The sequence below is a fragment of the Cyprinodon tularosa genome, unplaced genomic scaffold (assembly GCF_016077235.1).
Source record: "Cyprinodon tularosa strain WSP-4 unplaced genomic scaffold, ASM1607723v1 ctg939, whole genome shotgun sequence".
Classification (NCBI taxonomy): domain Eukaryota; kingdom Metazoa; phylum Chordata; class Actinopteri; order Cyprinodontiformes; family Cyprinodontidae; genus Cyprinodon; species Cyprinodon tularosa.
The window spans coordinates 111,417-133,713 of NW_024039717.1; the positions used below are offsets into that span (position 1 = coordinate 111,417).

Genomic DNA, 22,297 nt, shown 5'->3' on the forward strand with positions numbered 1-22,297 from the left:
TTAAATGATCTAGAGCTGATAACATTCATTCTATGTCTCCTAAAACAGAGTAATTTTCTTTTAATTGAGTACCAAATTTGGAGTATTGATGGCCTACTAACTTTGGCACTATTAGTTAACTTTGCGAATGGCAATTCCATGATGGCTGAAAAAATCAATAATCATTACTCTTTTTCCTCAAAGTACTAGTTCTGCTCTCTTGACCTTGTTGCTCTATCTTCCATATAAACTGCTGATAACTAATTTTTTTCTTTAGCTGAAACATTTGGTATAATCCCTCACAGTTCACATCTAAATTGAAATAAGAAAGCAAAGAAATTGTTTTCTTGTTTTTCTTATGATTTTACTCAAGTCAGTGTGTTCCAGTGCAAATACAAGTCACTCAATAGCAGTAATGGTCACCCCCCCCCCCACAAACAATATTAGTAAACAGTATTTTCAGCTTATTTGTGCTCACATTTCATCCAAGAGCTTAGCATCATTTCACCTGTAGATCAAACATATATGGATGGTGCTTCAGACATTATCTATTTTTTCACAGTTCTGAAAGGGGAGGGGGTCAGGTTTAGTTTCAGACATGAGTAAGAATTCATTCATTTGCTTCATTTAGACACATAAGAAACATTACAACGGAAAAATAGGAACTGTTTCAGCTCTCTTTTATAACATTTGTGTTGCATGTCATAAATAAATAATTAAATAAATAAACAATAAAATAAAAATTGAAGTGTATACAAAAATAAATAATAAACCCACGCTTCCCTTTTTTTAAAACTTAAATGCATCGGTGCTTTTAGTATTTTTAAATCCAGTGTTTTATTTAAACCGAACAAAAGTGAAATAGATGTTCATGAGATGCCCCATAAAATGACTGGATTCTTTACAAGTTAACACCACTTAAACAAGAGAAACTGTGTTGTGATAAGTGCTCACTGAGCAGCTACATTTCTTGGAAAAGACACTGTAAAAAATAATTTTATTTTATTTTATATCCAATAAATTCAAACTGAATTATTTCTTATGGTTTTAAAAAAATCAAAGAGCTCTTCAGCTACTCTCCCTTAAAAATGATTCAGAGGTTGTCAAGCCCCAGGTAATGGACAATAAAAAAAACTTAAATTAAGAAAGTGCAGCTTAAAATCAAACGACACTGCTCTGTGCAAAGGCTGAAAATTCCGGAAACATTCAGATAAAGCAATTGTGTAAAAATCAAGGCAGACAGGATAAAAAAATAAGACACCAAATAAATAAAAAACAACATTAAGATGATAAAAAAAAAATCCCATACATCATCTGGGACCTATGTGGGTGTCCCCCCCCCCCCAGCCAAAAAACTAAACATTTCCTTTTGTCTCCTTCCAACAATTATAACTTCCATAGTAATTTCTCAATGTCTTTTACAGGATCATTAATAAATAAAAAAGTAAAAATTACAACTGAGGAGATTTCCTGTGGTTTCTGTAGTTGCAAACTTGGAAAAACATTGGAAAAACAAGCAGACTCATATCAAACAGCAGCAATTCTGTCTGTGGCTTACGAAGGGACCAGTGAGGAAGGGAACTTGGTGCAAAACAGGAACCCATCCACTGCCAGAGCACGAGTGGGAAACAGATGGAGCCGAGAGGCTCAAGTGGAGTTACTGTTTACTTTCTGACCATAAAAAATGTTTTACATTCATGAGAATTTTTAAAAGTGCACTTTAATGCACAATCCAAACGCAAGCTAGAGATAGGTGTGTAAAGCTTTGTGATAACATCAGAGATTTTCTGAAGAAAATAACAAGAATCTAGAGCTGATGATGGTTCTGAATTAATATCTTTCTTTAAAGCCAGACCTGGTTCAGATCTTTTTTTTTTAATGCAGATTTTGGTTACTATTTAGAAAAAATAATGAATAGAAGAAAGAAAAGACGTCATTGAAATTTTGTTCCAATGATGTAGATTGGAGAATGTGTACTATTTTGATTAAAACTAACATAGATTGGTGAGAGTTTTACAGCTAACAGCAGGTCCACCCTGTTCATGTGTTGGACTGAGTCAGGACCAGAACTCTGGATTATAAGGTGAGTCTTTGGGAAGGCTGCTGTCTGGTCTGCAAAGGGGGACTGTTCCATCCCGACTCTGACCCTCATCCCACTTATCCAACAGGTTTGCATTCCTGCTGGGAGTGAAGGGAGTTGGAGCCTCCATTGGAGTTGGCTGATCTGTGGAGTCTCTACCAAACTCTACAGTGGGCGGTGTCTCTGTACTGGAGGTGTAAGCGGGGGACTCGCCACTGCCCAGGGTGTGTCCATTGCCCCTAAGCCGAGAGTCTCCCCAGAACACATCGCACCGTGGCCGTGGTGAAGGGCGAGGCCGGGCCACAACGTCCAAGGTTTTAGGGCGTTCTGGAGCACAGCGACGGCGAGGGGTGGGGGGGAATACCACGTTGGGGTCAGGAAGCCGCGGAACCTCTTGATTTTCTTCTTTTAAACCCCTGAAGCCACCTGCTACAAATAAACAGGAAAAAGAAGCTGAGAATAATTACTGACCATGTATAAAGAAAAACTGATTTTGAGACATATCTCGTGACTTTATTACCTGCTTCAGCGTTAACATTATAAATGTGAAAAAGTAAACTTTTTATTTATGACATGTAATATATCAGAATATTTCCAGTTCAGAAAAACAATAAAATCAGGATATGAAGCCTTTACCTGTGTTCTCTAAAGCTTTCTTCTCTGGCAAAGTCTCCAGTGAGCTGGGAGGACCGTTCTTCTTGATGGCTCCATCTGATGGGGTTCTACGGAGCCCCCGAGAGGAAGGTGGGATACAGGGGACATGTGTGGGTGTTAGCGACTGGCGGGGGTTCCGCTTGAAGCTCTCCACGTGAATGTTGACTAGTGAATTCACTGGGGTCTGGACCGTCTTGCGCTGTGAGACCGGAGGTGGCACAGGAGGCCGGGATGATCCCGACGAAGGACGGCAGATCAACAGTTCGTCGCTGTCGGAGCGCAGCAATGAATGGGTGGAGTTAGAGTCAGAAATAGACGATAAGGACAGGAGCGTATATGAGGAGGGTAAACCTCGCTCAGGTAAGGAGGGGGCCAAAGTCTTCAATGGACTTTCCCTCTGGAACAGTCTGCGAGTCGGGGAGCTAGTGCTACGCCTTTGGCCAGCTGTTCTGTGAAAGAAACCCTCCCATCTGGATTTGATGCTCTCCTCAGGCTGGGCCAAAGTTAGCAGGTTGCATCCCAGTCCAACAGCTGCCAACAGAGCTCCACATCCCAGCAGGACCAGCTCAGAACGCCGACCTCCTACTGGACTCTTTCTGCATGGCGGGGTGCCGGGGGCCTGGCTGCGGAGGCAGTACTCATCCCCCTCAGTTTCAATGGAAGACGCTCCGTGGGTGTCTTTTTGGAAGGGAATGCAGAGGTAGGACTGACCAGGAGCTGCACCCGGCTCCGTAGTGAAGCAGCAGTCTTCATTTTCTGAAAAATAGCATCACAGAGGCATTGATATCCCTTAAACTGTGAAAAATCAAACATGTAACATTACATGTTGGGATTTTATGAGATTGTCCAACATTGCGTATTACATTATTCAGGAGCACAGAAGAAAAAAAAAAACATGTAACATTACATGTTGGGATTTTATGAGATTGTCCAACATTGCGTATTACATTATTCAGGAGCACAGAAGAAAAAAAAACATGTTTTTCAACATTTTTTTCAAAAAGAAATTTGAAACATGATGTACATATGTATTCACCGCTGCACTCTTGATTCAGAGTATTTTAGTAAGTTATTATTGGTAACCAATAAACTAAATAACCAGCGTAGTTGGAAAATCAACATCTGGCATACTTGAACCCGCCCCCCCCCCACTTACTACTATATTTCAAGGAAGCTTGTCATTACTCGTTCCTTTTGGCCCAGCTTAGCTGTTTACTCCTCTGTTCCTATATTTCTTTCTTGAATTGGCCACACTATGGCTATATTCAAACATCTGCCCTAATCACCATATAGTGATTACACCATTTTAAATGAGTGTCCGAATGTCTAGAGGATGAAACAGTAGTGGACTTAAAATTTCCTACGATCCACCTTGAAAAATAGTGATCATCCATGGTCACTAGATGAGCAGATATATCCCGGAATGCTTTGCGAGAGCTCTCCTCGCAAAGCATAATAGGATTTGTTGTCACAGCGGCTTGCTGTCTGTTGTGTGAGCGGCCACTATTTAGTGATCGGTTAGTGATTGACGGATTTAGGGGTTAGGGTGGATGTTTGCACACAGCCAAAGTTCAAAGTACATCCTTAAGAATAGGTATTCTGGATGTTCTAGTTGTCCGTCTCTCTTTTTTAACACACTTGGGCCAAATGGTAACTCATTAGCAGCCATATGCAGAACTTTGACATGCTAAGGAGGAAGTAGCTACCTCCAGGAAGAAGAACTAAAACATGTAAGATAGCAGCCCTTGAGGACTGATTTTGGGCATCACTCTTTTACAGATCTGCAAGAATCAGGGCAGATATAATTGTTAGCTGTGGCGTTAGTTGTTGCAATGTGGCCAAGTTCAGTAGGATGAGTTCTCAAAGCAAGCTGTAGTTTCTTTATGGTAATAGATTCAATCGTAAACCTTTAGTCAAAGTGTGAGGAGAATCAAGACTCTCCTGTTTTCTTTTTGGTGTGTTTTTAAATAAAAATAATAATCAAATCATTTGTCCTTTTTTTTTGTTGCCCCATCTAAAATGGTCGAGCTCACCTGTCTCCAGTAGGCTTGGTACTCCAGGCACTGCTGGACTGTGCCTTGGGGATCTGCGGAGGTTCGGAGCGCTGCAGGACCGCTGCCTGCTGCCCTCATGGGGAGGTTTCACACTGAAGAATGAGGAAATCTTTTTTTTTCACAGCTTTTTTTTTTTATTTCATCATTATAACTCAGCCATTGGGTTATCAAATAAAACACACATTTTATATTTCCACACAGACCATATTAAACTGACTTTAAAATCTCTCACCATGCATCTGCACTGTGCTCCCTGTATATTCCATTCCCACGGGAACGACCCTTCTTCCTTGACCCCTTTCTCTCGATCTCTGTGCGGTCCTTTCCTGGAGTAACTGAAACATGGATCTTTTCTAAATATATGTTCAGAGATCATTAAAAAGCCAAATAAAACTGTGAGTCAAGAAAAAAACAAAACAAAATATGCTTAAAAAATGAGACTTGTGCCTACGCTGGATGGCTCGAAGGCGAGGCAGCATGAGTGGGCTGGTTGGCGGGCTGGAACCACTGCTGAGGAGATTCCTTCGATGATCATGGGATGGAGATGCCAACACTGTGATTTTGTGCTGAAAATCTATAAGGTAATCAATGGAAAAAAGCCTTAGCTGGTTGCCAGAATATGATTGTGAAGAAAGGTGAAAAGTTCAAGCAGTATGAATTCTTTTAAAGACACTAAAACTGTGTAATCAGGTCTAAACACTTCTGTATTAGCAACATTTCAAATATCACTTTTAGCTTTTGTATAAGAAATAGTGCATTAATTAAAGAGTGTGTTTAATTAATGCACTATGCACATCTACCTAAAAATACAATCTCCATAGCACAACATAGCAGTAGCATTATTATGCTGTGGGGAAACTTCTCGTTTGGTAAAACACAATTTAAAACACACTGAAGTTAGTAGATGAAACATGAAAAAACTTATAATCCACTTCTATTTCATGTAATCCTTTTAAAAAAACAACATCTATTTTTGCAGGTGTTTGTTTTTATTTATTTATTTTATTTTTTTCGTTTCCTTTGTACATTGGTGGTTGACAGCCATTCATACCTGAGGGTAGGCTGATCCTGTTCCCATCTTTAAGTTTAAGGCGGTTGCGGCGGAACTTGCCCTGCCTGCTCTCCACATGTGGCTTCTCCTGGTAGAGCTGATGGATGATGATGTTTAGCTCCCGCTCAACAATGTGAATCTCTCTTTCCGCGAGCTCCTGCTCGCGCTTCCTTAATGCCTCCTCTTGGCACTTCTGCTGCAGGGCGGCTTGAGTAAGCTCTTCCTCCCATGATCGCAGCTCCTGATAGATGCCAGACGAGGAGGGAATTCAAAATATGTTAATTCTATTAATCACACCAGGATTAGAGATATAGTCAGTTTATCAGCTATGGATTTTATTTGTGAAAACTTTATCATATCAAAATCCAATAGCCTGCTCTATTAGGTCCCACAAGGCTCTGCCCTGGGACCTATTCTTATTTCTAATATACACTATATTGCCAAAAGTATTTGCTCACCCATCCAAATTATTGGAATCAGGTGTTCCAATCAATTCCATGGCCACAGGTGTATAAATTCAAGCACCTAGGCATGCAGACTGTTTTTACAAACATTTGTGAAAGAATGGGTCGCTCTCAGGAGCTCAGTGAATTCCAGCGTGGAACTGTGATAGGATGCCACCTGTGCAACAAATCCAGTCGTGAAATTTCCTCGCTCCTAAATATTCCACAGTCAACTGTCAGCTGTATTATAAGAAAATGGAAGTGTTTGGGAACGACAGCAACTCAGCCACGAAGTGGTAGGCCACGTAAACTGACGGAGCGGGGTCAGCGGATGCTGACGCGCATAGTGCGAAGAGGTCGCCAACTTTCTGCAGAGTCAATCACTACAGACCTCCAAACTTCATGTGGCCTTCAGATTAGCTCAAGAACAGTGCGCAGAGAGCTTCATGGAATGGGTTTCCATGGTCGAGCAGCTGCATCCAAGCCATACATCACCAAGTGCAATGCAAAGCGTCGGATGCGGTGGTGTAAAGCACGCCGCCACTGGACTCTAGAGCAGTGGAGACGCGTTCTCTGGAGTGACGAATCGCGCTTCTCCATCTGGCAATCTGATGGACGGGTCTGGGTTTGGCGGTTGCCAGGAGAACGGTACTTGTCTGACTGCATTGTGCCAAGTGTAAAGTTTGGTGGAGGGGGGATTATGGTGTGAGGTTGTTTTTCAGGAGCTGGGCTTGGCCCCTTAGTTCCAGTGAAAGGAACTCTGAATGCTTCAGCATACCAAGACATTTTGGACAATTCCATGCTCCCAACTTTGTGGGAACAGTTTGGAGCTGGCCCCTTCCTCTTCCAACATGACTGTGCACCAGTGCACAAAGCAAGGTCCATAAAGACATGGATGACAGAGTCTGGTGTGGATGAACTTGACTGGCCTGCACAGAGTCCTGACCTCAACCCGATAGAACACCTTTGGGATGAATTAGAGCGGAGACTGAGAGCCAGGCCTTCTCGTCCAACATCAGTGTGCGACCTCACAAATGCGCTTCTGGAAGAATGGTCAAAAATTCCCATAAACACACTCCTAAACCTTGTGGACAGCCTTCCCAGAAGAGTTGAAGCTGTTCTAGCTGCAAAGGGTGGACCGACGTCATATTGAACCCTATGGATTAGGAACGGGATGTCACTTAAGCTCATATGTGAGTCAAGGCAGGTGAGCAAATACTTTTGGCAATATAGTGTATTTCACCCCTGGGCAAAATAATCAGGCAGACTTTTGATTTATTTTATGTCTATGCTGATGATATGTAGCTGTACTGATTTGAAAAGTCTGATTTGAAAGTCACCTACAAGTTCACCTGCACCTACAGGCAGGTGAACTTTGATTAGACAGATAACCTAGTTATTAGATATACTCAGAACAAACAACTGAAACCTAGCAATATGTTGCTGGACTAATCTATCCAACCTAACAGTTCTTTTTTCTTTTGATTATGCATGTCATTGTATATTCATATTTGTGGATCCAATAGAAACAGATGATCATAAAGGCTTTTCAGTTATTATATACATATGTATTCAGTTTTTATATAAGATGGATCATGTTGGGACATAATGCTGCTGCATTACTAACCACCACACAAGACTTCTCAAGTATTAACCACTTTCTATTGGCTATTGGCTCCTTCCCAAAGCTTTTATTGATTCCAAAAACATATTTTAATATTAGAGGGGACTAATTCCTTAAGGGCTGAAACCTCTGGATTGTTGAAAGCCTTGCCTCCATCATCCTGATTCCTTTGATTCTTTAAATAAACATCTGGAGACTCATTTATTCAAATTGGCTTTTAACTATTGTTGAGCTGCATGATGTTTTATTTCCATTTTTTTCCCCTTTTATGTCAAATCGACAGTGTTTTGACCTGTTTTTAGTTTGACCCATGAATAGAATTTTAGAAATGGCATAGAAGTTTTTTTTTTTATCTATCTCTACAATCTTCACCTTCTCCTTGGTCCGAAGCTGATCGAACATTTCCTGTATCTCCAATTTCCAGTCATTCTGCAGGGAATGGAAGGACTCTGCAGGCATTTCAAAAAAGCCAGATTCTTCAATAGCAGTGAGCTGGTCCAGGATGGTTGTGAACAGTGGCCGCGAGTGAGGATCTGGGCTCCAGCAATCTGGGGCAAAAAGATAGACAAAAAGAACAATTTAGAATATACAGGATTAATAAGTCAACAGTTGGTGAAACAAAGTATTCTGATTGCTTTATTTCATGCTTTTAAAATGCACTTCAGGGGCCACTACTGGATAGTTAGAAAGTATTTTTTTTTCTCCACTTACTCTCCATTATACGTGCAAAAGGCTCAGGGCAAGTGGAGGGAATGGGCAAAGCCAGTTTGTTCATTGCCACTCCATAGGCTACAGCAAGAGCATCAATATTTCGAAAAGGAACCTCTCCGGTCAGCAGCTCCCATAACAGCACGCCATAACTGAAATCAAAGGAGAAGAAAAAACATAGGCAATCAGTACACCTACACATGCACAGATAATTTTTAAATGCTATGAAAATTGTAGTTATATAATATGTTGCTGGGGGAAAGGGCTTTAATCAGTATATCTGGTATTCTAATAGTATCGATCCAATAAATGTCAAAATAGGATCGGATGGGCAATATTCTGCACCCTACTCCTGTTAATACCAAAGGTCAGGATTAAATATGTTAAGATCTGAGAACATACAAAGCAGTGCATTTTCTTTACAGTTAAAATAGCTTACTATCTCATCAAACATATTTGCAAGAAATGAAAAATCAGCACTTATTGAGTCAAAAACATGAACGCCCTGCTAATAAAACATATTTAAATGCTCTCAATTATTAATAGTGGTACATTTCACACATAGAAAATTGGGTGACCATTTAGTAGAAGAGTTACAGTAGAAGTATTAGCAAACCTACACCCAAACCTATTTGATGTAAGCTATAAGACTTGAAACAGATTAAAATAGGTTATTTAAAACAAAAAGAAGAAAAATAAAAAACATCCATCACATTAAACTTTGACCAAGAAATATTTATCTTTTAAGTCTTGATATAAAAAGCAAAGATGCATAAGAATAAGAACAGAACAATCACTGGAACCCCCTACCATTTAATATCCATTGGTCTCATGCCCTACAAGCACACTTTCCCCAGCAATAAACATGGTGGTGGCTGCATCATGCTGGAGGATTACTCTGTTTTTAGGTAATCTATTTGAACTTCTAATTTAGTAGTTATCCATTTGTTATTTTTTTATAAAGAATTAGACAACACTTGGTCAGAGTAAGAGGTGTGATCACATTAGTAGTTATACAACAACATCAGCAGGACTGTACCTAAAAACATTAAAGATATATTTGTAGTTGCAAGTGTTGGGGGAAAAAAAGTCATTTTGGAGAGGTTACTCTTTAGACAGATGGAAGCTGCACTTAAAAGGATACAGTAGATAATAGGTGCACTGACTAAAGGAATGGCCTATTACAGTTTATTCTCTTATAATCTTATCACAACCCTTCTCTAAATGCTTGCATCATAAGGTATAAAATACACATTTACCTTTTGTTTGAGTCAAATTAGAAACTGTAAAGTTTAGGGTATTAAAAGAGTGGTCCATGAACTATTAGGCCACATTCATACTGCTGGTCTAAATTCTGAATTCAGATTTTTTTTTTTTATCTGATTTATTTACATAGTCATTTACATTTCTAAATATATGGAACCTGTATGTGATCTCCTGTGTAAACTGCTTTCACACAACCGAAGTTTCCTGCATGCACAATAGAGGACACAATATCACAAGCGAGCGTACTCTGTGATTACTGAAGTATACATCGATGGAATTGCTGGAGCACATCTTGCAATCTTTCATTTCTCTCCCATCCTCAGCCAGTGCATTAACAAAAAAATATTTTCCAAAGGTTGAAAATACAACTGCTTTCCTTGTGATTGTCCACCGTGGTTGTTGTTTTTCTTCCCGCATCTGCATAGCAGGAAGCTGAATATTGACCTATTTTGAGTATTAATGGCATACAAATCAGATGAATGTGACCTGGCCATTCAGAGCAGGTCACCTTTGAAAAAAATCAAATATGTATCTGAATTAGGACCACAAAACCAAGTGGCTTGGTCGCATTTGAAACGATCGGTTTAACCACAAAAATGTAAAAAATATGTAAAATTTATAATGTTTGTCTTTTCAACCTTCGCAAATGTGAGAATTTATTTTTAACTAAAATAATACATTTTATTTGTCTCATTAGAATATTGCATTTTTTTTAAATATATGTTTATTAGAAAATTGCATGTTTTTGATACCTCTGGTATAAAAGGGCTTTAGAATAGTAAGGCTAAAGTAGAAAAGTGTACTGTGTATACATGTGTAATAAGGTCAAATGTAATTTTAGAAGTGTGAATTCAAAATATAATTTCAGATTCTTTTTTTCAGTGTTTACTGTTCATTATTAAAAGCTCTCTGCAGCTTGTTTCTCTGCAGAGCTGCCCCTTCCTCCGCCCACCTCCACACGTCGCTACCCTTGGAGAACGTGGATGAGCGGATGACCTCAGGAGCCATCCAGGCGTAGGTCCCAGCCGCGCTCATCTTGGTGGTGCGGTGCCACTCCCGAGCCAACCCAAAGTCGGTTATCTTCAGAGTCTTGTTGCTGAGGTCCTCCATATCCACCCTCTCAAGGATCAGGACTGAGGCAACAATGAAGCAATGTAGGGGTGGGGGTTTGAGTTGGAGAAATGGGGTGAGGTTGGAGGTTGTGGGAAGGAGGGGATGCGTGCAGATTGGTGGAAGGGGAGGCAGATAAGGTGGAAGGTTTCAGGCGATGACCAATCAGATTTTCAGATGTTGGGAGAGGGGGCGGCATGAGTCCCATGATTCAGCACAATGCAAGTGGAAACGCAAAAGAAAAAAGAGGGGCAAACAAAAAGGGTGTGGTTGGTGGGAGGCCAGGATGAAAGGATTAGAAGAATAAAAGAAGAGAAGAGAAGAAGAAAGAGTAAAAAACAAGCAACTATAAGCTAAAACAACAAAGCAGTCAATGCAGAGTTGAAAACCATCCCCTTGATCAATGCTAATATATTCAGCTCTGGCTTTTACAGCCTGAACTCTCACACAAAACGGCAATTGTACAGTTTGCTGTATAGGCAGTGGAAAGCAACCCCCTATTCCTGGTGTGATCAGCTAAAGCATGGCTCCTTCTAAACACATGCTTGCAGGTCTCTTCTTGGATGAAAAAAGCCAGGCCATTTGCTCTGGCTGCCCCAAATGGAGACTGGAGCATGAGGGCATCAAGCACCTCTTCATCTAGTGATCATGTGGCTGTGATGCTGTATTTGGGGTTTTCTGGGTTGTTGTATTTAGGCCTCACTTTTAAATGTTTTGATCTTGTTTAATCCGATATTGAGATCTCTACTTTTGGAGATTTATCTGTGTATTTTCCTAAACAATCTAGAAACTTAAATTTTTGGTTAATTGTTTTTTTTAAACTGCCCTTAGGCATGAGTGAGTGTTTGTGGACTGTGTGTTTCTGTGTCATGTGTGTATGCTTGGCAGCCTTTCCTGCATTGTTCCAACACATGAACTAAGATAGATGGATAGATAGATAGAAAAAGAATAAAGGTATGGACAGAAAGAAAGACAGACAGACAGAGAAGCGGGAGCTCTCGGGGTATACCCTGCCTCTTGCCTGTTGAGGGTTCATAACAAACTCATTCTCCAATGGTTCATATGAGAGATTTAGGAGAAAATGCTGCATTTACCTTTTTTCTTCTATCTATAATTTTTTCTCAGGCACAAACATATTTTACGAATGCTCCAGACTTGATGTAGGAGTGCACCAGAGTGTCATCCATACCTATTTTTTCACTAAATTACTACATTTATTGTACTTGTCATGGGTTTTTTCATTCGTTTCATTTCCATTTTATGTTTATCTAGTCGTTCTGGTTGTATTCTTTTAGTTCTTATGTATTTCTTGTTTACCCTCTGTTGCCCCCTTGTGTCAGTCTCCTTCGCCTAGCTCCCCTTCTAGATGCCTCCATCCAGACCTGCTTCTTGAGAGCTCATTAGCCCAGTCTTTGTTCTCTCTCTCATATATACCCTCCCTGTGGAGTTCCTCAGTGCTGGTTTCTCATTTATTCTTGATCCTCATGTGTGTTTTCCCTGACGTCTTCTGGTTTTTGGTTTTCTGTATTTTGTTATTTTTGGATTTTTGTGTCAGTTGTCAGCTCTTTGAATGATTACATCTGCAAGAAACACTTCAGCTTCAGTCTCTGCATTTGGGTCCTCCAAAATCTCCACTCAACCTGACAGGACTTAAAGGAATTTTTTATTTTATTAGGCTACATTATTGTGTATTATGCAACTCTGTATTTTTTAAATGACATTTTTATTCGTTGATGAACCTCCTGCCACTAAAGGGTGGCACTGCTGTTATTGGTGAGACGTATCATGTTCACTTCCTGTTTTTACTGCTGAGCTGCATGGCTGCTCAGGGTATCTTTTTTTCTGTGATATCTCTGTATCTAAGTAATTCTAACTGTCCTCTCCTCTCTCCATGTCAGATTTTCAGTTATTCCTCTGCCTCCTTTAGAGATAATGGTATGTGTAATAAGTGTAGAATTTTTTTTTTAGCTTTGGAGGCGGGGATGTCAGAGTTAGAATCCAGGCTTCAGGCTGTTGAACATCCAGGGGTTAAAGTAGGCCCCCCACGTAGTTGTCCTTCAAAAGTGCTAGAGCAGCCAGGTATTGGGTAAAGGTAAGCAGAAAGCAAAGTCGTGGATCTCTGCCCACAGGTCACCACCAACCCATCCACGTTTCTAATCGATTTTCCCCGCTCAGTGATGCACCCACTGAGAAGCTAACTCTGGTAATTGGCAGCTCTATAATCAGAAATGTGGCATTAGAGACACCAGGGACCATAATCAAATGTTTGCCGGGGACCAGAATGGGCTACATCAAATCCTACCTGAAACTTCTGGCTAACGATAAGGTTAACTACAGTGAGATTTTTATTCTAGCTGGATGTAATGACACCCGGTTATCGGAGGTCACTATAATTAGTGTTGCTTCAGCGTGTAAGTTTGCCAAAACAATGTTGGACTCCGTAATTCTGCTCATCTCCCTGATCTGACCAGCGATGACATGTTTAGCTGCATGTCGTCACTCAACTGCTGGTTGTCTAGGTGGGCTACATTAATAATTGGCAATCCTTTTGGGGAAAGCCTGATCTGATTCGGAGAGACAGCATCCATCCCACTTTGGATGGTGCAGCTCTTCTTTCTAGGAACCTGGCCAGATTTGTTGGTCCTCCAAAACCCTGACAACCCAGGGTGCAGACCCCGAAGCCACGAGTCGTAGTTAGCTCTGCAGCTTCTCTACTGTTGCCCACTCATTATTCTATCCAGGTAGTCTTGCTCACGACCAAAATCTAATAAATTAGAAAAGATTCCCAAAGGAGTAAATCATAATAATCTAATAAAAATAAAAATATCTGAGATTGGGGAAAAAGATAAAACGATTAAATGTGGTTTATTTAATCTAACATAAGATATTTCTTCAAAAAGTCTGCTAGTTAATGACTTGATTTGTATTAATTACATTGATTTATGTTGCCTTACAGAAACTTGGCTGCAGCAAGAGGATTGTGTGAGCATAAATGAGGCAACTCCTTATAGTTACATTTTCACATACCCAGAAATTCTGGGCAAAGAGGAGGAGTAGCAACAATCTTTCAGTCTGACTTACTGATTATTACTCCAAAGGCAGTTCATTTGTAAAACTCTTTTGAACATTTAACCCTTAGTTTCCCTCATCCAAATGTTAAATCTAAAATACAATTGAAAATCCTCCTTCTCACATATAAAGCCTTAAATGACCAAGCTCCATCATATCAGAGATCTGATTGTTCCTTATGTTCCTAACAGAGCACTTCGCTCTCAATCTGCAGGTTTACTAGTGGTTCCTAGAATTTCTAAAAGTAAATGGGGGGCAGATCTGTTAGCTATCAGGCGCCTCTCCTGTGGAACCAACTACCAGTTTTAGTCCGTGAGGCAGACACCCTGTCTACTTTAAAGGGTTGGCTTAAAACTTTCCTTTTTGATAAAACTTATAGTTAGAGTGACTAAGGTTATCCTGAGCTATCTCTATAGTTATGCTGCTATAGGCTTAGACTTCTGGAGGACATAGGGACCCCTATTTCATCATTCTGCTTCATTCTATCTCTATTCTCCGACTGCAGAATCTGTTAGTTTAATATTTAACGTCATGCTCTCTCTGCTTTTTCTCATAATAGCTTTGCCTTGTCTGTTCCTGTTTGGCTGTGACACCAATTGGAGAGAAATATTAGCTGTGCTGCTTCCATCAACACCTTTATTTATAGATGTTGGAGATCAGCCTTTTTTTCAAATGTAGTCCTGTTTCTCTGACTCAGACTGGCTGGATGTACTGTCTGGATGAGCTCGTCTGCCAGGCTGTGTGTTTCCTGGAATGGGGCCGTTTTTTTTACAGTTTTCTTTTGTATCTCTGCTTCTTTCTGTATGACTGCCTCTATCTCCTTGAACCCCAGTCTGCCTTGGCAGATGGCTGCTCACACTGAGCCTGGTTCAGCTGGAGGTTTCTTCCTGTTAAAAGGGATTTTTTTTCCTCTCCACTGTCACTACAAGCATGCTTAGTGTGAGGGATTGCATTCGAGTCAATGAGTCGATGCAATCAACTGGTGTGGTGAACTGTAAAGTGCCTTAAGGCGACGTGTTGTGAATTGGAGCTATATAAATAAAGTGAAATTAATTTAATTAAATTGAGCTACACCTGCAGCTGGCATGTTATTATCCAGGGAATACTGGTTTTATTTGTTGTCATTTAGTCACAAGAAATAACTTCTATGTAAGATCGAGCTACTATTAAAGTAATATCTTGAACAGACAATGGATAGAAAGTTCAGAAGAGTTCTAATGGTAAGGCACTAACTTCCCTCCATTGCAACTCCTCAGATTTTTATTACACAATATGTGGAATGACAGATGTGGTCTGGAGATAAACAGTACAGGTGTGTGTGTGTATTAAAAGAAAATTAAGCTGACTATTGTGATGTGTTGGTTGATGGCGAACACATATCAAGCATTTACATAATCTGTTTCACTTCTTGCCTCCAACAGTAGTTTTCATTGACTGTCATGCTTTTGCTAGACATGCTTTGACACCATTTTCAAATCAAATATTTTTTAAATTTTTACTTCTGTAACAGTACAACTACGTCATTTAAAGCTCTTGTGATTTATTCCACTGCTCGGTTTTTACTGGTTCTTTAATTCTGCTGCTCAGCTCTCAGTCAGCAGAACCTCAATCTCTTTTTAAGACTTTTCAAAGATTTAAGAACTCATAGATCATAGAGCAGACTGACAGAAGCAATGCAAATGGCTAGTTTCTTAATCCAGTCAGCAGAATGAAAGGGGTTCATTACCTGAAAGTGTAACATTTCTTTAAGCTTGTTCAGCATGTATTTTTTATATCATTAAAATTATTCACCCATAAATTAATCTGTGGAATTAATGGCTTTAACATTTTTGTATGTATGGATTACCTGGCTTAATAGGTTGGAATACAAACAACTTTACATAAAATTGAGAGTAATTTAGACCCTAGAACAGCTGAACAAATTGAACTGATTCAACTAATACCCATTTAAGACACAGCTAAGAACTACATGCAGTTTCTAACTGGTTTTGCCAATATTCATTAAGTGAGTGAATCCAACTGGTTCAGGCCAGCTTGGAACATGTTTCTATTGATCATATAGGGGCCACAGAGGACCAACATGCTGCTTCCCATGAAGATAGGAAGAGGAATGGTGTTGTTGATTTTAATAAAATAATAAATTGACTAAAGAACAGAATTTAAAAAAGGGAAGGCAGTGATGACTGACAACCAACTGAATGCTTTAATAATGGAGAAAAATGGGGCAAGCAATAGGCAAAATGAGGAGAAACAGGTGAACATAATCTACTGATTAGATGATTGCTCTGGCTGAGGGAAAATGAAAACTGAGTCGAAAAGGGAGAAACACAGGGAGAACCAAACAACCTATCCAATAAATAGGAAAGAATAACTAGGAAAGCAACAGCATGACTGGTAATGGGAAATCAACAGAAATATGCATAATAAGCATAAAGAACAAATATGGAAACCCCTAAATGTAAAAAAATACCAGCATTTGGTAAACATATATAAAATGATAAAACAGAGAAAGTGATCAAAACCATGAACACAAAATAAAAACCATAACGTTAGAGCCAACATGACAGTCTGGGGCAGTCACCCTAATATTTAAATAAACCAAGGATCCCTCACGAGTTTTTTCCCAGGCCTGGTCCTAAAAAAGCATTTAGAACCTAAAAGTAATTCCTAAGGCATGGCAGACCTAAAAGGAAAAGGAAAACAATGAAAGAGGTAAGCCTGACCGCCTACTTCCATGAGGTCAGTAAGGTTTGGGGCTTTCCCCACAAAGGTCAGATATGACATTAAGGCAGAGTAACTTTGGAAGTGAAGCTGCTGAGTTGATCACCATAGAATCAACCAATTACAGCTAGGAGCCTTGTTTTACTCGTTGCATGAGCAACCAATGTGGAGGCTGGGGCAGGGCACTGGGTAATTCCTCAGTAATAGGCTTGAGACTTAGACAATCCAACTGGGCAAAATGCAAGATTACATCAACTCCACATGTAAGCATGCAACGCCTTTTTCCTGCTGATTTGAGTTCTGAGACACATACCTCATAAAACCATCCTCAAGCAAAACAATAATATTAAAAGCATTATTGTGTCATTTTTTTAGATTTATATTGTACTTTCAAAGTACATTATTAGAATTGTTTTACTTTCAAATGATGAGGATACAGACCAGAGAGAAAATTAAGATATAACTGCCTGATGCTTTATAGATGTTTCTTTAATCATTTATTCTATAATAATAAAAATACAGAGTAGTGTCTAAACAAAAAAAATAATTGGTTATTTTCACTGTTCCCATGCATTTCTTCAAACATTTTAACAAAGAGACTTTAATGAAAGCACAAAATGATAGAAATCTTACTGTTGCTGGACTTGAGGTCCCTGTGTATAATGGGGACGATAGCCTGGTCATGGAGGTAATGCATTCCTTGTGCAATCTGCACAGCCCAGTTTACCAACGTACAAGGGGGGATGCGTTTCCCAGCAAGAGCTCGGTTCAAAGGCCCTCCTCTAGCATACTCCATGATCAGGCACAGGTTGGGCTCCTGCAGGCATACCCCCAGAAGGCCCATGATGTTTGGATGATTGAGCATGGCAAAGAGCTTTGCTTCCTGTCGCACGCTCTCCAGAGTCTGCGCCGCATCCTCATCGGGGTCCCGTCGGGCTGCCTTCACGGCCACCTCAGAACCCCGCCACACCGCACGGTAGACTTTTCCAAAACCACCGACTCCGATGATCTCCTCAAGGGTGAGCTCCGAGAAATCGATCTCCAAGACTGCTTTGCAGAAAAGACAGATACGACACTGATTTATGTTGGGAAAACAAGTCAGTCATGAGCATCTGATATGCTAGCTTATCCTGAAAACTATCTGGAAACATACAATCTAGACCTGAAGAGGGAATATTGAAAAAAAAAAAACTTTATAGTTTTTGGAACAAATTAAATTCAAGTTTACACCTAAGCAGATTGGCTTGTCAATTTAAAATTTCAGTAATGATTGATTTAGAATGACTCTATTTTGGTTAAAAAGAAAAAAAAAACTCACAATGCATTGATAAAAAGTGACATGTATAGAAAAGAGTAAAGCAATTTCAAAAAACATATGTTGCGGAAAAAAACTGAAAAACAACCTTTCAAAACCAAAGAATGTATGTTAAAATTGTATTGATTAAATTACGCCAATAATTGGTGCACAAGGGTAACCAGCAAGAGCCAAGGTCTAAAATTACATTTGTGTTGTAATTTACTTAGTGAAAATAAAGTAAAAATATATACAAATAATCGGTGCAAAAGGCAGCCGTGGATTTTATTTTTTTCCATAAGAAGAAAAACAAAAACGCATCCGTTTCAATATTTTGTGTTTTCAGCATTTTAATTTTAACCCTTAAAAGGTATGGCTGTTTACTCTAATTTCAACCCTTCTCAAAATGTATTTTTCCCCCAACATTTATAATTAAATGAGAAACAAATGGACTTTAACATTTATCATCTGTTCAACATTATCTTTAATGCAGTTTTTTTTTTAAACATTCAATACATTTTAGGTGTTGAATGAGCTGTGGTTGAAACTGCTTCTGTGTTGGAGCAACAGTTTACATCTTTGTCCAGAAAATCTTTGTCCAACTTTACCCACATTGTAATGCCAAAATCAAAATAGCAGGCTGAACTGATAAAGTCAATGCTAAAATGCAAAATATCTTAGCTATAAGTTTAAATCCCACAAATATAGATATTTTCCAATTAGTTTATTATTTCAGAAACATTCAGTGGCTTAGTATAACTCAGCTCTAATATAGTTGTTTATTCTGACATACAGTAAATACAAACCAGACAAGTAAATGTTTTTGCTTTCATCAAAAACATCACTTAAATATCATTACACATGTATTTCAGCTTAGATTAAAGTACAAAGTGTAATGAAAGCTTTCCTCTATATCAAGAGCTGATGCCGCCTTATAAGACTGACCTTGATGAATATTTCAGGTGTGTAAAAGTAGGCCACCTGTCTCCAAGTGAATAACTGGCTGAGATAGAGTGATCCACCCAAACAGAATATGTTCATCTAGATCTCATTTATTTTGAAATGTTTATGCTGACATAGCATGTGAACGTGCCAATGAGTAAAAATTGCCTCAGCACCTTTAATATATTTTTAGCAAGCATGTGTTCCAAAATGTTCAAAAGACTGTTAGATTGGGATGCTAAAAAACTCAGGACTGGTATAGGGCTTCTGTTAGATTTAGGAAAACAGGGGATGGGATATCTGTCTGGTTATGATCAATCACAAATTATGAAAGTTTTTTTTTTTTTTTTTTTTTTTGCATTCAGCACCAAGAGCAGGGGAAAGCAATGACTGGCCATTGTCTGCCAATTGTTCAATTGCACATGTATTGCAAAACCACCATGGCTATGCAAAACAATTACACTGTAAACCAACCGAATATTGCATGTAAAGAATGATCTCTTGGGTTTTCCAGGGGATGCTACTGAGGGGGGATGCTTTGAATAATGGTCCTGAAGCTGAGGATGCTTACCCAGCCTGTTTCTAGGCCAACCGGAGTGACACAGCACTCTCAGTGTTAGCTTCCTCCTCCTACTGCCAGATAATAAATAACAAAAAAACACTCTACCTATGATCTGTGTTTTAGATGCACAGTGGTTCACTTTCTGAATGATTGACATTAGGACACTCACGGTGCAGAGGAGGCACTGGGTGCTCCGAGCTGTCCCGCAGGCCTGCCTCTTCCTCTGTCCTGTTCCTTTTGCTGACATAATTGGAAGGAAAAATGCCAACCCGGTCTGCTATCATGCCGGTCCACCAGCCCTCGTCTCCTGACACCAAGGAGTCCTTGGACAGGACCTCCACCAGGTCCCCCCTGCGCAGGCTGAGCTCATCGTCCGCAGTGGCCTCATAGTCGAACACGGCTGTCCAGACGCCTGGCGGAGGCGCGGCGCGCTCCTCATCCTGCGCCGGCTCGATTTCCGCTGTGCTGGACCAGCGAAAGGCATCCGACTCTGCTTCTTCAGATAATGACGCCCTGGGACTCAAACTGTTCTCCAAAGCTGGTTTGAAGACATCCATGGACGCGATCCATAGGGGCGAATAGGACCACTGCAGTGCATCAACCTCTGAGCGCCCTGCGGCCGCACACTGACTGAGTAGCACCTAATCTCACAGAAAAACACTGGAAATGACTAGAGCTCTATGCTGCTACTGCAGTATTGTCCCCATTGGAGCCCCTGCTGGACCCCATAAAGCGCATCTCTGCTGCAGCTTGATGGTTCCTCAGCCTCAATTCCGCATCCAATCATCGCTGGGACTTCCCGGACGCAGTGGTATTTTTGATCCAAACCAACCGTCCAACGTGTAAATATTCTCTGTCATCCTATTGGTGCATGGATACGTCAGCAGTTGTTTGGGTCCAACCCATCCCCCCACCCTCCTCCTCTCAACACAGGCCGGCTCAGTGGCGCTTCTTCCATGAATGGTGCCCTGGGCAAGCCCCTCCAATCAAATACACATGACCTCTCCAAAATGGAGGACCAACTCTGCCATATTTACATTATGACATCATGTGGGAATGATTTATCAGTTAATCTTAGAAACAGTTGAGTACTATGTAAGTCAATTTAAAACTCGAACTTTGATAACTTACAAGTTTTGCTCTGGAATATGGAGGACCAACTCTGCCATATTTAAAAATAAATACAGAAATAAGTAAATGCTCTATAAATAAATAAGAATTCAATTAATTGCCCCCAAAAATACAATAAAAAATAAATGTGGGTAGAAATTTAATTAGCTTCTTTATTCATTCGCCTTTTGCAATAATTACCTTATTCATTTATTGTCCATTATAATCTTCAACTTTATTTATATATTAATTATTTTTTTAAGAAGTAATTTATGTGCATGATATGATAGTTTTGTTTGTTTTATTCTTCCTTTGTATTTTTTTACCCTCTTTATTTCTTCAACACTATTTATTTCTGCCTGTCGTATTTACATTTTTGTATGCATTTCTGCCTCATTATGTAAATGAGGCAAGATAATTAAAAAATAAATATACTTTTTATGTCTTACCACATAATTTAATATCTACCTACATTTATTTGTTTATTTTATTTTGGGGGGAAATTAAATGTATGCTGATTTATTTATTGAGCATTTATTTATTTCTGTATTTATTTTTGAATATGCAGAATTGGTCCTCCATACTCCAAGGGCAAAACTTGCTTGAAAAAAAAAAGTAACTCTGTAATCAAACTTTGAGTTTTAATTTAACTTACATAGTACTTTTTTTGCAAATATTTTTTTTAGATCAAATAAGAAGTCCAAATATTGTCCATTTTTGTGCACCCTGGAACCCAGCAATAAGCTTGGTGACACCAGGGGCCATGTGAAAGGTGCAGTGCAGTCTCAGGGTGGCTGCTCACTGCCACCCTGATTATTGAGATATTGTTTTGCAACCTTAATATGCTTTAAGCTTTACAACTTTCTCTTTGACTTCTCTTCTGTGTTCCTTGGTCTCTGATTATGTTACTTGGCCAATATTCTATAACAAACCAAGTAATAAAACTCCTGAATATAACTGCTTGAAAGGTAGAAATCCATGTCTCTTTTTCTTGTTTCTTTGTGTTACAGATGACTTTATTCATATGAGCTGCAGTTCCACAGGAAAGTTAAAAGTTTTAATCCCTCTTAATGTAAGGAAGAATGAAAATGTTCATTAAATTAATACTTGGTTCTATTAATGCAATCAGGGAGTACCCATTTTCGACCTCAATCAGGTAGCAGAAAAAAACAACTAATATATTATTGTGAAGGGTGTTCTAACTTAATCTAAGTAGAAAACAGTAGTCTGGCTGTATCAGTCCAATCCTTTTCCATGGTACACCAAAAGTGACTTACTGCAGTGTTTTACCCAAGCTCTTAAGTGCACAACTAGTATATTTCAAATCATTCTAATTTGGTAAGAGGTTGTTGCTACCACATCCAGAAAATAGTGGTCTTTGTTGACTCTGTGTACATTTGATTTTCCACCATCAACCTAATAAAATCTTTGGATATCACTTAAGAGCTTAATTGAGTTGCTTATACAGAAATAAATGTCAAAAAACCGAACTTATGCTTTTGTTTTGTATTTTGCTAAACTGTAAGACTCATTTGACAAATGTTCTTCGACTTTTGAAAATGAAATTTCCGTTTCAAGGAATATGCCAGACTAAAGGAGGAAACCTGTAAAAAACAAAATAAGTCTCAAT

The 22,297-nt window shown here is 39.4% G+C and overlaps 1 protein-coding gene across 3 annotated transcripts; it reads right to left on the reverse strand.

Annotated features, from left to right (window-relative positions):
- Positions 1 to 1,806: 1,806 nt before the first annotated feature.
- On the reverse strand, positions 1,807 to 20,405 carry map3k9 (mitogen-activated protein kinase kinase kinase 9). Of its 3 annotated transcripts, none has more exons than XM_038274900.1 (11): positions 19,727 to 20,405; positions 17,393 to 17,809; positions 10,812 to 10,992; positions 8,597 to 8,745; positions 8,258 to 8,433; positions 5,819 to 6,059; positions 5,219 to 5,341; positions 5,000 to 5,102; positions 4,747 to 4,859; positions 2,696 to 3,469; positions 1,807 to 2,485 (listed from the first exon to the last, which is right to left on the reverse strand). In XM_038274900.1, exons 1-11 carry the CDS (start codon positions 20,112 to 20,114, stop codon positions 2,037 to 2,039), a joined length of 3,114 nt encoding a protein of 1,037 aa, XP_038130828.1. In that variant the 5' UTR covers positions 20,115 to 20,405; the 3' UTR covers positions 1,807 to 2,036. The 3 variants fall into 3 exon arrangements, with proteins under 3 accessions (XP_038130828.1, XP_038130826.1, XP_038130827.1); XM_038274898.1 differs by having other exon boundaries at positions 1,807 to 2,488; XM_038274899.1 differs by having other exon boundaries at positions 1,807 to 2,488; positions 17,393 to 17,806; positions 19,727 to 20,404.
- Between the last annotated feature and the right edge of the window lie 1,892 nt (positions 20,406 to 22,297).